Source organism: Corapipo altera, unplaced genomic scaffold (genome assembly GCF_003945725.1).
Source record: "Corapipo altera isolate COAL_440 unplaced genomic scaffold, ASM394572v1 45, whole genome shotgun sequence".
NCBI lineage: Eukaryota > Metazoa > Chordata > Aves > Passeriformes > Pipridae > Corapipo > Corapipo altera.
Window position 1 is genome coordinate 7,678,323 of NW_020884877.1, and position 15,796 is coordinate 7,694,118.

At 38.2% G+C, this 15,796-nt stretch overlaps 2 protein-coding genes across 4 annotated transcripts in view; one reads left to right on the forward strand and one right to left on the reverse strand.

Annotated features, from left to right (window-relative positions):
* The window catches only part of CARF (calcium responsive transcription factor), a 57,959-nt gene that overhangs the window by 10,549 nt on the left and 31,614 nt on the right, over positions 1–15,796 (forward strand). For all 3 annotated transcript variants that reach the window (XM_027637438.1, XM_027637436.1, XM_027637439.1), the window contains exons 3-4: positions 6,550–6,624; positions 14,143–14,220. The gene's annotated coding sequence lies outside the window, so the exon portion shown is untranslated. The remainder of the gene's footprint in view (positions 1–6,549; positions 6,625–14,142; positions 14,221–15,796) is intronic.
* On the reverse strand, positions 7,821–15,716 carry WDR12 (WD repeat domain 12). Its single transcript, XM_027637443.1, has 11 exons — positions 15,523–15,716; positions 14,770–14,876; positions 13,875–13,990; positions 13,329–13,483; positions 12,598–12,643; positions 12,331–12,416; positions 12,010–12,150; positions 11,793–11,898; positions 10,517–10,649; positions 9,649–9,721; positions 7,821–8,916 (listed from the first exon to the last, which is right to left on the reverse strand). The coding sequence occupies exons 1-11, from the start codon at positions 15,544–15,546 to the stop codon at positions 8,839–8,841; spliced, it is 1,065 nt and encodes a 354-aa protein (XP_027493244.1). The 5' UTR covers positions 15,547–15,716; the 3' UTR covers positions 7,821–8,838.

A 15,796-nucleotide genomic window follows, 5' to 3' on the forward strand; every position in this document is an offset into this window, starting at 1 on the left:
GAAAATAGAGGGGAGACTTCTGAAAGGCAAGTGTCTACATGAGTAGACATTGTTGCAAGGTTCCTCTTATGGTGACTGGTTCGTGGTGCTAAGCACATTCTTCTGTTTTAATAACAAATATGGAGAACAATAGGGTTTTCTTCTCCAGGTGTGGAGGGGATTCTTTTGATTTTGTTTTCTGAGCTCACTCATGAGATACAATAGATATCTTAGTATGTTTTTTAGCTACTGATGACATGTCTTTGCATCAGCTTAAGTCCTGGTGAACTTGTTGGCAGTCAGCACTTCCCCTAGAGTAGACAGTACTTGTATGGATGAGTGAATGTTTACTTTTTGGAATTCCCCATTTTGTTTGCAGTTTCAGGACACAGCTTGTGGGATTCATCTTTCATCCACAGTATTACTTCTCTGTATTCTGTGCAGACTTGCTCCAGAGGACACAAAATACTGTAGTTTTTATGGCTGAATGTTGGTAGTTCCTGCCAAAGGTGAAAAAAAGGCCAGTGTAAAACAAGTATAAATAGTAAAAATATATAAGAGCCCAAGTGAGCAGAATGTTCTGGGGAAACATGGGAGAAGTGGACTGATTGTAACTACAGCATAGTCAGAATTTAAACTTTAGCCTTTATGTTTTTCAGCATTCACACACAGGCTGCCCCTCATTGCCTTCTTATGACAGGGCAAGAACAATAATAAATGCTGAGCTAAAAGACAGTACATAAAGTTGATTTTCTGCCATTTTATGTCCCACAGTGTAGAAGTACCAGAGGTGCATGTTCCATAAATGCAACCCCATATTTTACAGCAATAACAGGAACCTGTTGTCTTGCTCATGGGCAACGGTGCATTAGAACACTGCAAATGCCCAACTTAGGCAATGCCCTTTTTTTTTTTTAATTGGAATTCCCAGCATTCTCAATATAAATAGAATTAAAGTGTCATACAGTAATAATGACACCTCTGCTCTTGCCAGCTCACAGTAGACAAGTGGGTGAAGGATCTGTTTTTGATAACAAGGCATCTATCTGCCCAACAGTTGCACTGAACTCACCTTCAATATGTTGACTGAAAATGTCCAATAGCAGCTGGAGTGCTGTTGCTTGTTGTTGCCCAGGCACTTGAGCAGTAAGATTCCCCTTACAGAACTGCACAGGGCTTTACCAAGTGTTAGCCTGTCAGGCTGAAGTTTTGGATTTGATGTATCTCTGGATGGGCTTATGTTAGAAATCTGAGGTGGTTGTGTAGCCCAGTCTGAACAGGAGAAGGATGTATGGGGAAAGACAGAGCAGGCACACAGCTTGAACTGATTGAATGGTGGGGAAGAGAGGTGTAGAGCTCCCGTTTATCCCCAGATCTTCAACACCTGCTGGCTTGTACTTTATGTGCACCAGAGTTTAGCAAAGTGGTTTTCTCTTGAAGTATGAAACGGCTTTTGCTTTTGACATGTCCCTCCAAATACCTCTGCACCATGTGCTTGCAATTGTACCTTCAATTGAATTGACAGCAGTGCATTCAATGGAGTGAACAGGGACTAAGAAAAAAAAGAAATTGAAAACCTTTCCCCTGACATCTGTCATTTTTCCAGCTTCACTTGCACTCTGATCTGCCTGGAACATTAGTAAGAGCCCTAGCTTATTTTCTTCCTCAGCTATGGCTATGAAAAAGAAGTAATTGAAAAATTAAATGTGTGGCGATTCCAATGTATTGACTGGTTTTTGTCATGAGTCCTCTGGGGGTGGCAGAACCAGCATATTGATCAAACTGATAAGATACATGAAAGACCTTTAGGTTTTGACAACATGTGCAGTTAGATGTGGTGTACCTGAGGTTGGGGAAAGAGTTAATTAAAAAATGAGTCACTAATGTCCATATCAGACTTCATGTGGAACAATGGTGAAATGATAGGGAAGAAAAATGAATGGGAAGAAAAAATGGCTAAGGAATATATAGACATACTGAAAGGGAAGAGGAATGTGAATATTTTACCATGTGATTGAATCTAGTAGGTTTTCCTGGTTTTCTGCTTTAATGTCTTTGCCTTCTTAAAACCCGGAGTTCAGTTATTCCTAGTGATGTAATGTTTCCAGGAATTTTATCAAGGGAATTTTTTCTGTTATTTTTCTTGAGACTTATGGAAGATCAGAAAGTAATTTTAGTAGAATGTCTAAATATACGTCCTTGCAAAAGTGATGACTTCTTTTTAACATGGCAGTCTGGACTTCCACATTTAAATTGCAGCAGGGTAGAGACTGGTAAAACTGAAACACGGAAACTGTAGGGACTTCATCTTCTCATCTTCGGTGAGTTCATGCCGGATTCTGTGGCACCAGTATCATATTAAACATCTGTTGTTTTGATTCTTCTGTTTAAATAGATTGGATTAGAAGGGGAGAAAAACCATCATCTCCTCCCCCTTACCATTCTGTCCAAAGCTTACTTACTATGAAGACAAATCTTATTTATTTCCTTTTAGAAAAGGCTTCACTGACATGGAGTATTTGATTTTTTGGAAGCTGGTTCTGACTCAATTTTCAGCTACATCAAGATATAAGATCTAATCATTGTACATTATGTTCAGATAGGCTGCATGTAGGCTCCTCTGTAAATCTGTATCAAGTCCATTGATTTTGATAGGTTTCACTGTCTTAACTGGCATGCTCTGGAATTACAGCAGTGTGACTGAAACCAGGACCTGTTTAAACTTGTGTTGTTTAGATCTAGGAAACATTTTGTTTAGTACTGTTGCTGCAGGAGATAAGTACTGTGTTCTGACAAGCAACAGAGAATATCTATTGAGGGTCTCTGTATACTCTTAAACCTAAAGGCAGAAACATTATGACTGTTAAATCTATGGTTCTTTTAAATGCTATGAATATATCAAGAGGACCATTTGCATGTTGATACAAGATGGAAACAAGGTCTTTTGTGTAACACCAACTATACTTGATCCCTGTTCAAATTATAGAAAAGCTGCTGACAGTGAATTCTAACACCTCATCCTATGCTGAGTAACCAAAATATCAAACTACCAATCCAGTCTTTAACAGGGGACATTAGAAAACAGACATTTGTTGTGAATCCCAACCATTCTATTATGAACAACGCTTCCCACTAATGCACACCAATGCCACACCTTTCAGACTTTGGTTCGAAGTCCATGTTTTGAGCAGATGGCTCTGTGTATCCACATCCACTCTTTGATCAGCACCGTGCCTGCTGATCACACAAATGAGGAATTTATGTCACCCAGTAGCCTTCAGTGCTGCAAGTACTTTAAAAAAGGAGAGTGTGGTGTTGTTATCCTCCCAATCCCCAAACAAGTGCTATATGACAAAGAATTCTCAGCCTGGCTGGCAGAGTCTGTGGTAACACTTTGGTTACTGCAGTAAACTCAAAATTGCTGAGCTTTCCGCCAAATGGGAAGTGTGTGCAGGGATGTGTGAACAGATATGGTAGTGACACCACTTAGAGCAGGGAATAATTTCAGAAAGTCCTCCTCTCTGGTGTTAAATGGCTTCAGAAAGCAATAATGTAGTTCTAATACTCGATTTTGGACTCCTCAAATGATACAAGTGATTGAGACTGCCCTGTTGAAAGTAACTAGTACTTGTTAGTGGCAAGGAAAATGATACCTTTTTCATCTTTTCATATTTTACATATCAATTCGTACTGACTGCTTATAATCCTTAGGTTTATCTTGAATTTGGCACCCAGCTCTGCATCAGATATTGCTGCATATTCATCTTCATTCTTTGGTGAATTTGTTTGAATTTCCAATATTTCTTTTGTATTTTGCCTCTGCTCATTTTTTGACCTATCTTGTGTGCAGAAATCCATGAGATAGCTGTGTGTGTGCATGTGGGAATGTTTTTCAAGAATTGGGATAGATAGAATTTCAAGATAGTTGAAGGAGAGGAATTAATTCAGTGAGCATTTCCTGAAGGCTCTTGCAAGTGATTTCAGCTGTCTTTCACATGCAGTTTAGAGCAGCTGTGGTCTGACTGAAGATCAGAACTTTTCTATTCTAAATTTATAGACCATATACAGTAGGAAGTGTGATGAGAGGGACTCTTTTGGATAAACAATCTAGATTATTGGGATGTTTTGCTATAATTGGCATATCATGTTTCTCCATACATTTTTTGTGAATTCTGGTTTGCATTCAGAGATGGTTTCAAACATTCAAAGAAATTTCTTTGCTTAAATTATGCATTATAGGCTGAAACTCTCAGTAGCAATCACAGAGCATTTATTGTAATGTTTATTTAGTTTTACAGTATCTTAAACTCATACTGAGACCCCCTGTTGGTCACAGGCTACTAGTTTTCCAATGGAATAAATGGCACAGACATGCAAATTGACATTTTGAAGTTTTGGATGTGAATATTGTAACTGATACAGAAATTTACATTTTTGTGGTTTGAGTTACATTTTCAGCATTCCATACTGTACATGTCTCGATTTGGATGGCTTGATAGACTCATCCAGATGGAGCAGCTGTCTTTCCTAGACCAGACTCAGCCAGCTTCTCCCTGGCAGCTGAAAAGCCACTCCTTTCACGCAATTTACAGGACAATTTAAATTGTTTTTTGCAAGAATTAATTTCAACCCAGGTTTTGCCTGTAGTTTGAGATCTCTGCCAATGTGCTTACATCAAACAAAATTGGTGATTCAAACTTGATTGGGCTTTTTTTGGTATATGAATTGCAACTACTACAACTTGTTGTTATCCGATAGTAGTCTGTGCAGCTCACTGTAACCTTGTGCTTCTCTCACCTGAGCTTCTCTCACCTGATCTCACAGGCAGGATGCAACTGCAGGAAACTTCAATGCTGGTTTTGGTGCTAAACCAGAGAAACAACCATTCTGTTTGCTTAGATGTTGGGTGAGAAATCAAGGGTAGGTTGTAGTTCTGCCTGTCAGAGCACGATCTTCAGCCTTACTCTCTGAAAAACCATGTTCCTCAGCCATTTAGCTGTCATATAGAGGTGCAGAGGGCACAACCTGCCACCATTACACATTTAAGTAACAAGTTGATTATTAATAAGACTTAAATCAACTTGAGAGTGTAACAAAAGCATGTATTTTTCCTTTGGGGAATCTGTGCATGTGCCTATCTAGTGCTTTCTGCTGCAGAAATGTCAGAAAACGCAGGAGAAAACCTCGTAACTCAGGAGTCCTCATCAAACTTTCTCTACATGTTTTTCCTTCCAATCTCTTTGAAATGTTTTTGTTTAAATTGTAGAAGTTGCTTTAAGCATAGGTGGTTAGATCTATTTCCTAAGGTCTATGTGATAAATCTAGAGGAGTATGTTAAGTTTATACTGGAAATTTATCAGCTTATACAAAATTAATTTAAATTTCAGTAAGATTTTTTTTTCCTGAATGAAAACCCTCACCACCAGTTTATGGGCTGTGTGTCAAAAGGAACAGGCAGAGCTGCCCAGCTGAAGATCTGTACTGTGGGTGAGCTGACGTGCCCTTCCCTGGTGGGGATTCTCATGATCATGGTGCTGATCTTGTGGGTGGTGCCACAGTGGATGGCATTATCCACACACACTGGTTTAGGTCACTGAAACATTTGGTTTCCTTTCCCCTCCCCTTGTTTTTAATTCAATCTCTTAGTTGAGAGAAAACCGAGATTAAAAAATAAACCAAATGCCAACAAGAGAGAAAAAACAGTGCTCTGCCAGGACTGTAGGAAAGGGGTGGCAACCGTCCAGAAGCAAAGATGAAAGTCTCAAATCAAGAAGAAAGCTGAAAGAACCAGCTGGGAAAAAGAAAACACATGAACAGAAAACTCAAGTGTGACATTAAACCAAGGACCAAGTGGGTGAACCTTTGTCTTAATGCTTTTAATGTGCGTGTCAGTGCATGGTGGGGTTTGAAAACTGCAGAGGCAGTTTACGTGTGCTAGTAAAGTGAATAGTTTATGCCAGGAGGTCAGTGCAGAATGAAAAAAATAGCAACAGAACAATGTGTATTGCACAGCCTCTCAAAAACGAGCCTACCCCCTACTTCCCATCAATTAAAAAAAATAGGTCAGTTGCAGTAATTGACCATTGTCTTTATTCCCCTCACTTGTAGTATGTTCAAGGAAATTAAGAGTACATAGAAGTTCTTTACTGTTTGATATTATCCTAGCAGGGCATAATGAATATGCAGAAATGGTTTTTAGGGGAGGAAAAAAAATATTTTTGGGAGTAGAATCACCATCAGTGCCTTGATTCTGGATTGCAAAGTTTGTTTTTGACTCAATTCTTTTGCAGTTTTAAAATCAACTCAGGCTGGTCATTGTAATTTCACATCATTATTTTAAATGAAAGAACTGCATGGAAGGGAAGAGTCTTATAAAACATTTTAATTAAGATCACAGATTATCCAAAGGACTGCCAGTCAAAAAGTATTAAGTCTAAAAAGTATTTTTTTAGGTTTTAGGATGATTTATGGACAGAGTTAACACAGATGCATTCAAAATTTATGTTGTACTTATGCTGGTATCACTTCATGTTAATATGGTTTATGTTATTGTTTCTTTGTCTGCCACAGTACTTTTCCAAACAAGAGGAAGGTGTAAAAATGCTCCTGCTTCTAACTGTGGTCCATCAAAACCTACCTTTCTAGGTACGTTCTGTGTATCTATTACAGGTGGTAAGTGTAGTAAATCTAATGGATTTAATGTCTGCAAGTGAAACAACTAATGCCAGCTGGGGTTTCTAAAGTCTAAATTAATATTAATCTTTCTAAGCTAAGCCAACACTTCAAGTGACATGACCTTTTTAAAAAGTATTTTGTAAATCTTTTGGGGAAGGCAAGAAACCATATTAAGGTCACCTTATGACATTTATGAGTCTTTAGACATATGCATATAAGAGGAACCCATTTATTTTTATCAGCTACTTAATTGGCTGGAGGTGCTCCACAGCTCTCTGACTGCAAAATACTACAGCAATTCCAGAAGTCATGCTTGGGTGTAATTTATCTGAAAGAAAAACTGAAAAGAGTGTAATAAACATAATACACAAAATAGCTCAAGACTTTACATGGAATTGTCACTGGGAGTCCTGAAGAGAAATGAAACAAACTAGTTTCCTAACTGTCTTCACTGCCTTGCTTTCCATTAAAAACATCTGCAAACTTTACTTGGTTAAGACCTCCAAAAGTCAGGTGTACTGTGTTAAGCATTACTGAGGGAGGATATTACTCTTTTTTTGTTTAAATACTAAAAAATTATTAGAGATATTTTTAAACTCTTATGAACAGTAGACCAATGATTGCCACAATAGGCTGGCATATCCACAAGTGTAGTGTGAAATTATACACATCTCTAATAGTGAGGACAAGGGAGTGCTGCATGTTCCTGCTTAAAAGATGCTTTGTATTTTTGGTAAGTATACAAAACAAAATAGCTCTTCAGACCTTATTTGCAAGTTCCAGTCTGTGGGGTAAATAGAAGGCAATGTTTTAAACGAATCAAGTTTAAAGAAGAAAAAAATTAGCTGCTATATTAATGTATGAATGGCATATATTGCTTTAGAATGGACAAACACGTACTAAGAACATGCACATGGATAATAAGGACAAGACACCGATTCCTTGTAAGCAGCATTTGTTAATATTCTGTTAATTGCAGTACTTCACTTGCAGACCAAAGGGATCAGAGATCTTCCCCTGTACCCTTGCCATTTTCACTACAGTTTTGCTGTTCTGGTATTTCTTAAAACTCCTTACTCAGAACTTGTCTGTCTTATAAACCTGAAGGTCAGAGCTGTCACTCTTCAAAGAAAATTATCTTGCAATTAAAACATTTGACTTAGTTGTTCTGTACAGGTCTTATATTTATTGAAAGGCAAGACATTAGTGAGGCTATTCAAGTTTGGTTTCCACACTGCTGAACTATGTGCTGGTTTAACATCACACATATGGTATCTAACAAGCTGCAGGAACAGCTTTTTCATTTTAATGCTGAACCAAAAGCAAAACCACCAGCAGAGAAACTGAGCATGTTTGGATAGTACTTATTCTCTATCAACCTAAAAGCTATTGCAGCTTCTTGTATCCACTCTTTCTAGGAACAAATCACTTATTCTTCTGCCTTCTCTGTGTGATTCTCCACTTGTTTCAATACATCTGTTGCTTTCTAGAAGCAAGATACTGCATTAGTTGTACTGCAACACAACATGTACTGTGGCACAAGGCAGGCACATTTACAGAGACATCTACAGCCCTAATATATGAGCTCCAACAAATTGGAATATTTCATCTGCCAGTAAATCTGTCAAGTTCCTTTATATCAAGCCCCCTGCACTGCAAACATACCAAATCTTCATCCTAAAAAAAAAGCCTGCATTTATCAATTAAGGACTCATTTGTAAGAACTGCCAACAGCCCTGTTGAGAGGAGAGCTGAAATCTGATTTTCTTCTGAAATGATGCACTAAACCAGTGAACTGTTGATAAGATCTTTATTTTTTTTTTCAGGGGAAAACAGGTAAACTCAAAAAATAATTTAGGCAGTGAGTAGTTTTTCTGTAAGTATCGGCAACAATTTACTTCTTATTAAAAGGGCTATACAAATAGTCATTTAAAAGATGTTAATTCAAAGCCATCAAAAAGGGAGGAAGTTCCCTTTGCTTTGCTTCACATGAATCCTATTTGTTTTTTGCTATTTTTCTGTGACAAATATGGGTATAGGTTACCAATATGAAACCAGGAACAGCTCTCTGAGCGACAAACTCGTCAATTCTTCAGATGTTGATTGTGTAGGGATGTTAACAGAGAGCAACTGCTGCAAAATTCCTTTTTTTTAAAAAAAAAAAAGTCTTCTGGCTGTTGACCTTCATGCCCCAACATCAGTGGCTGTAGCTGGGTATCTGTAGCAATACAGTTTGTTGTCTGCACCTCCACTCAGTAACAACTGATGAGAGAAGAAAACTGTGATTAATATCAGAACTAAGCAAAACAAGTACACAAGTCGAGGACTCAATTTTTCTTTCCTTTGAAGACATAAAAAGTAGTAATGAATAATGAACTGTTAATGCATGACTAAAACCCAGAATCAATATGCAGAACCAACTTTGTTTCTTACCCTCCTCTTAAAATTACAAGTAAAGTTTTCATAGGAAAAACTTTGCTAAAGTTTTTCCTGACTTTTACTGACAACAGGAGCCACAATGAGAATCTTGCAATGTCAACAAAATGGGGCTTTTTGGTCATTTTAAAAAAATGTGTACCACTACAGTAGCAGGGAAGTTTCCTATAGAGGATTATATAGTTTCCCCCTTCTACATGTACTGGCATGCACCAGCTTCCACTTCATGCTGCCACTTTAGTCTCAGTGGCAGAAAATGGTGCCCTGGAACGTGTATTTTCTCCATGAGGTGCAGTGCTGTTCTCATGGCTCTCCTTATTTGGAATATCAGTATAACACCAAGTTAATGCTACAGAGCTCCAGCTCCCACCCTGCTCCTTTGCACAGGAGTGTGGGGACGTGCTGCAGTGTGTGTGACAGTAACACCCGGTTATCAACCACAGCACAACTCAAACTTCTTGTTCTCTTCTATCTTTAAGCATAACAGTCCATGGCTGCTTTTAGCCCTCATCCTAACCATCACTCATAAATTCAGTAACTTGCTCTTCAGATTCTTACCCCTGCTTCTGTCCAGTCCACACACAAAACTTTGTCTTCATGAGCAGCCAAGTCATACAGAGGAGCTTTGCAACTAGTAAAAAACAGGTATTTACAGTCACATGTTTGAAATTACGTGAGCAATCATAGAAAACAGAATTGGTCCCTGGAACAAATAATATCACAAAGCTATCAAACAGATGTGATCAAGCAATTATAAATACTTTAAGAAAGTACAGATATCTACCATCTGTGATGTTTCCACTGCTTTCCCCAGAGCTGATCACATTAGTATTATCCTCTCCTACATCCCCAAAGAGCAAAGCAGCAACATCCTTCATCTAGTTGCAAACTACCTTGATACTGACATTTAACCAGTGTTTAGGAACAGTTTATTATTTAGTTTCTTTCTTCCATGTGTGGATGCTGCTCAACTGTGTGCATTTTCCAGGAAAGCCATTTCTGTCTTCTGAATGCAAAGCACTTCACTGCTTGGAAACCTGTAACAAAGGATCTGAAAAGCGTATCAAGGGAAACTTCACACTGTTAGGCTCTTTCCTTAGAGAGAGAATTATTTTGTTCCTTAAAATAGAATAGTGGTCAGCAGACCACCTGCTGTTCCTAATCTCAGTGGCAATGTTACGGTTGCTGCTATTTGCATGTCACCAAATGCTGCTGTTACTGCCAGGTAAGTCCCATTGGAGCACCATGCAGCCCCCTCAGATATTAAGCCACAGGCCCCCTAGTAGTCTAAAAGTATTTTTCTCTCTTTTATTATATGCCTGACTCCCAAAACCTAGAGGATTCTCACAGATGCCACAGGAGATTCTAATCAATGTCTCTGACTGCTTTTGTTATTGAACAACAACAAAATGCAGGTTTATGTTACCTCCTCGTGTCCCAAAGCTTCACAATGTTGTCCAGAGAACCAGAGATCAGCTGATGCTCATGGGTAGGTGACCACTTCACACATGTCACCCAGCCTGTGTGAGAAGTCAGAGACAGCAGAACCAAGGAGCCATCTGAACAGAAAAGGAGAAAAAAACCCCAGACATCAGCAGATGCCAACTGCATACAAAATTCAGTGAGAAAAGCAGTCAGCAACTTCCTTGTGTTCAAGTTAAGTGTTTCTCCCACCAGTAATTGTAACTTCAAAAAATCAAAGCGAACTTTAAAGAAAGAGAACAAAAATTTAAGTCACACAAAATTCTGGGGAAGAAAAAAGCCTCCAATAACAACCAACCAAAAAACCCCCAAACAAAACTCAAGATGTATTTTCTCATAACTAAACTCTCTTTGCAATGTTTTTTCTGCAAGGCAAACAAAAAAATGCTTTTATTAACAACATATAAGATGCTATAGATTTACAGAAGCTAAAGAAGTAAACATTGTTTACTAACTGTGGCCTCCCAGTACCTGAAGGGAGCCTACAAGAAAGATAAAGACTGTTTACAAGAGCATGTAGTGACAACACAAAGGAGAATGGCTTTGAGTTGACAGTAGTTTTAGAACAGATACGAGGAAGAAATTCTTTACTGTGAGGGTGGTGAGGCACTGGAACAGGTTGTCCAGGGAAGCTGTGGATGCCCCATCCCTTGAAGTTGTCAAGGCCAGGCTGGATGGAGCTCTGAGCAACCTGGTCTAGTGGAAGGTGTCCCTGTCCATGGCAGGGGTTTTGGAACAAGATGATCTTTAAGGTCCCTTCCAACTCAAACTGTTCTATGATTCTATTCTATGAAACGTGCCCATGAAAATAAGTCTGGTAGGCTCAGTCATAATATCCACAATCCTATCTGTTTATGATATAGAGTACAATGTTTAAGTTACTACTATTTCACTTTAATGGTGGTCTGACCAACCTAAGTATGAGCCTTACAAAAAAATACAAAGGTTCAGTCCTGCAACTGCACAGTTGAACATTAGTAAGTTTAAGAAAAAAACCAAGCAAAACCTAAGCTCAGTTAGATTTTTAAATTACTATGTAAGGGAACAAAAGAAGTCTTACACCAGATTACAGAAAATAGATGTAATCTTTGTATTTAATAAAAGCCCCTAAGTGGCTGGTTTCACGCAGAGGGACCAGAAAACAGTTGGAGATGTCTCCCAACAGGAAAAAGTTCTGATTTTGAAAAACAGCTCTGAGACCATGTATGTTTTTAGCTCACCTTTGCTGCGAGGATCCCATAGCCTAATATGTCTGTCAGTGCTGCCTGATGCCAGCCGTCGACACAGTGGTGAGAAGGAGAGAGAATTAAACACTTTGTTTCCTGTCTGTCAGAAAAGGAAACAGTAATTCTAAGAGAGGAGCTACTATTTTGTGCAACTTCTTTTTCTCCTAGCTGGACTTCAGCTGAACCTACAGACAAAGGATAATGATCTCACCAAAGTAGATTTGAGATCTCCAGTCTCAGCATCCCAGATTTTAATGGTGTGGTCCCACGATGCACTGCAAATTTCTTCAGCATCTGACCACAGCACAGAGGAGACAGCTTCTGTGTGGCCAGAGAGGGTTGCCAGGGGAGTCTAGAATTTAATGGTGACAGATTTGATTGAATACCATCAAAAAATCAATTCTTTCAATAAATAAAAATGTGTCTGATTGAACACATCAGAAGTTTTCATACAGCCAAATTTAACAATGGAAAATTTTGTGTGGCCACACTTCTAAAGAAAAATCCTGGACAAACCTGGAGCTCATCTTACCCTCGTTAGTCCCAACTGTTCAGTTTTCTGCTTCTTCCGTGGTCTGTTTGCTGCTTCTTCCACTTCATCCTCTTCATCTGTAGGTACTGTGACAGAAGACAGGCAGACATGAGCCAGAAGTTTTTGAATTCCATCTCCATGCAAGTAATTAAACAAACCCCCATATTTACAGTGCCTACAAATATCATGCAGGTGGATAACCATACCTGAAATTGTGTAATTAACCAAACCAGTAACTTAATGTAGTCTTACAAGCTTACATCTTACCTGCAGACCAGATCTTTAACATCTTATCCCAGGATCCACTGCAGAACTGTATGAACAAAAATATTTGGTTAAAAATTGATCCAGACAGACCTTGCAAGACAGACCTACTTGAAAAATTACCCGATGGTTATAACACATGAAGAACTGTGCTGGGATCCTAAAACAAACAAATGTTTGGCATAGATAAAATTATTCTTTTTCCTTCCTTTGTAGGAAAAATATCTACTAAATACCTATTTCCTTCAGCACCAAAAGGTTTTACTTTAACTTGTCTGATATTGAGTCAAGCTGGAAGCAATAACTCTACCTTTGATGCGAGTACTTGTAACTACTGAATTCCTGCGTGAAGGGAAAGAACCTCTTTACCACCTACTTTTTCTGAGTACCACCCTGGAAGTTTTTTTCCCCACCAAAACCACTGTGAAAATTTAGGTCAAATTTGAAAAAAGCTCACCATAACACAAAATTGACATGCATTTAAAGTAAAATATACTTTAAAACAAACATTTAACTTGTTTTCCAACCTAAATGATTCTACGACTCTATGGCTTAGCATTGATATGGCACTCCTAATTCTCAATAACCACCTTTATAACAAGGCTGGAAACTTATCAGTGTGTCAGTCCGAAAAACATTATGACAAGTACCTATGCAGGGACAAAAAGACGATTTTTGGGATATGGGCTGCTAACATCCCAAAATACAAAGGTTTCTTTCCTGGAGTCACTCACTTTGGTTTTTGTACAATCCACAGCTATGGAGTCTACACTCCCAGCATGTCCCCTGCAGCAGTGAAGGGCTTTCACTTTGTTTTTCTCCACGTTCCACTCCCACAGCAGGACAGTTTGGTCCATAGAAGCACTGAGTAACAGGCACGATAAACTGTCTGAGGAAGAAAAAAGTTATGCTCACACCCAACTCAGCCTTCCAAAGACTTTATAGTCTATAATTATTCTAATCAGAGAAGAAATAGCAGCTGGATAGAAACTCTTATGTATTTTAGTTTACATCATGTTACCCTGCAAGTACAATTAATATATTTACCACTATTTACTAATGAAGACTGCAAGGTGGATAGACAAGGTACATGTTAAAGCAATTATATTCATTACCGTTAAAAAACTATTTTACCCACACCATGACTTCATTTCTAACACCACTGACAGAGACCGAAATAATTATAGCATGTAGATAATTAAATATTCATGGTTGAGGAATGCTGACATTTCTCCCCCAGTAACTCAAAGTATTACAACTCCCCTAACATATATACTGACCTTGTTTCACCCAGGCCACATCCTTCACTACTTCTGTATGCCCAGCTATTGTCATGATGGATTTTCCTTCCAAAGACCAGACTCGAGCAGTCTGATCGTAGCAGCCAGTTAATATCCTACAGGGTACAGAATTTGAAACATCATTGTCTTTAAGACCAACAGTGTTTTTATGAAAAAAAGCCTCAACCAGAAACTTGGAAAAATATTAGGACAATAACTGGTTTAAAAAGAAATAGCTTGGAAAAGTGAAAAAATCTTTCTGTTACAGAGCAAAGCTTCATTAAAGCCTACAAGTGAGGGGCTAGGAGTACAGGCCAAAAAGAAAAGCAGAATACTGCATATTCTGGTAAGTGAAAAGCACTTATATAACTTACATAATTTAAAATTTAATTTGTTGTTTCTAGTATATTACTAGAGGTTCTCAAAGCATTTTCAAACCATTGCTTAATATATGAACATCATCTGGTTGACAGGGAAATGAATGTGAAAACACAGTAGAAAAAGACAATTATGGCTGTTTGGCTTTTTTTAAAGATTAAGTCTGCACAAAGTTACACTATTCTATTTGTTGCTAACAAGCATCACATTGGAAGTCAAGGGTTTAAGCAAAAGAGATGAGGAAATATCACTTTCCTTTAAGAGAAAGGATAGTAAACAGCATTTGTTTTGTTTGTTTATATTAGCAATACCTCATGTTCAGTGACTCTGGCTTTTTTCTACTTGTATTATAGTTATTGTCAGTGAACTGCTTACAAAAGCAAGTAGCTGATTGACTTGCCAGGTTAAAAAAAATAAAACAGAAACAGAGCAAAGAAGGGAAAAAACTCCACTCATTTAACACTATGGAGGAACAGGGATAAGCAAGACAAAACTTAGAATTGGCTTAGTGTGGTACCATTCTTCAGTGCCTTGAACAGAACTGATCCAGTCATCGTGGAAGATGCATTCTTCTGGCTGAGGGGCCATATATTTCTCCACATATTCTATTTCCACCACTTCTTCCTGAGCTCACAGAAAAAATACTTACTTAGTGAGGTTTTGGGTTTTTTAATCAATAACAATAAAATTTAACTGTAGTGTGGTACAAAGACACAAAAGCAAAGATCTTGGTATCCAAGTCCTTTGCCACAATAGTGGAACTAAAGTCTTTAGAAAAAAAGTGTGAATTATATTGCTTTCCATATATTTTTATCAAGTTACTATTAATAGCAAGCTGGAAGCAAAAGCAAGTAATTTTGCTCTTCTTGAATTCTCTTCTGTATTTACCATACAAAACTGGTGTCTACAGAACTTCACAACGTTTTTCCAGAGGTAATATTAACCTTCCCCATTATCCCCCAATGTAAGAGACAAAAACATATTAACGATGAACTGAATAAAACAAGAATTTTCCCTCTGGACTGTATGCAGACAAAAGAATGGGTAACGATGTTCCTTGCACTGCTCAGTCCCATAGTCTCTAATCACTTTGCAGTTCAGAATGGATTTAAAAATACATGGAATTCTCCTGGGAAAGTCATAAAAGAAGTAAAACTGAGCAAGGAAATCTACCTAGTCAGGATGATAGTGTAATACCTAAAGCAGATTGAAGTAAACTGGCTACGTCTGTTCTGCTGTCCAAGAAGGGGAGAAATGGAGTATGACTTACTGTGGAGATATTTTCCATTTCCATGTGTGTGACCAGCGGCACTCGCAAGAACTGGCCATTGATAAGGAAATCAAATTCCACATATTTGTGATCCTCTAAAACAAATTAGGAAAAATCCATGTTCAGGTGTCACTATTTATTTGATACCATCAAGAACAGCATCATTTTGTGGCTAGTACAGGAGAAGGAGACAGGAAGAGGTTAAAAAAAAGGCCAAAACAAAACTAAACAAAAACCCCCAAACCAACCAAAAATGACAGAAAAAAACCCCAAC

Coding starts and splice junctions, on each gene's coding strand:
- WDR12 (XM_027637443.1), bottom strand. CDS start 15,546: ATGGAAATGGAAAATATCTCCACA. Junction 12,151..12,330: donor AACAGTTGGGACTAACGAGG/GTAAGATGAGCT, acceptor ATTAAATTCTAG/ACTCCCCTGGCAACCCTCTC. Junction 11,899..12,009: donor GAGATCTCAAATCTACTTTG/GTGAGATCATTA, acceptor CTTTTCTGACAG/ACAGGAAACAAAGTGTTTAA.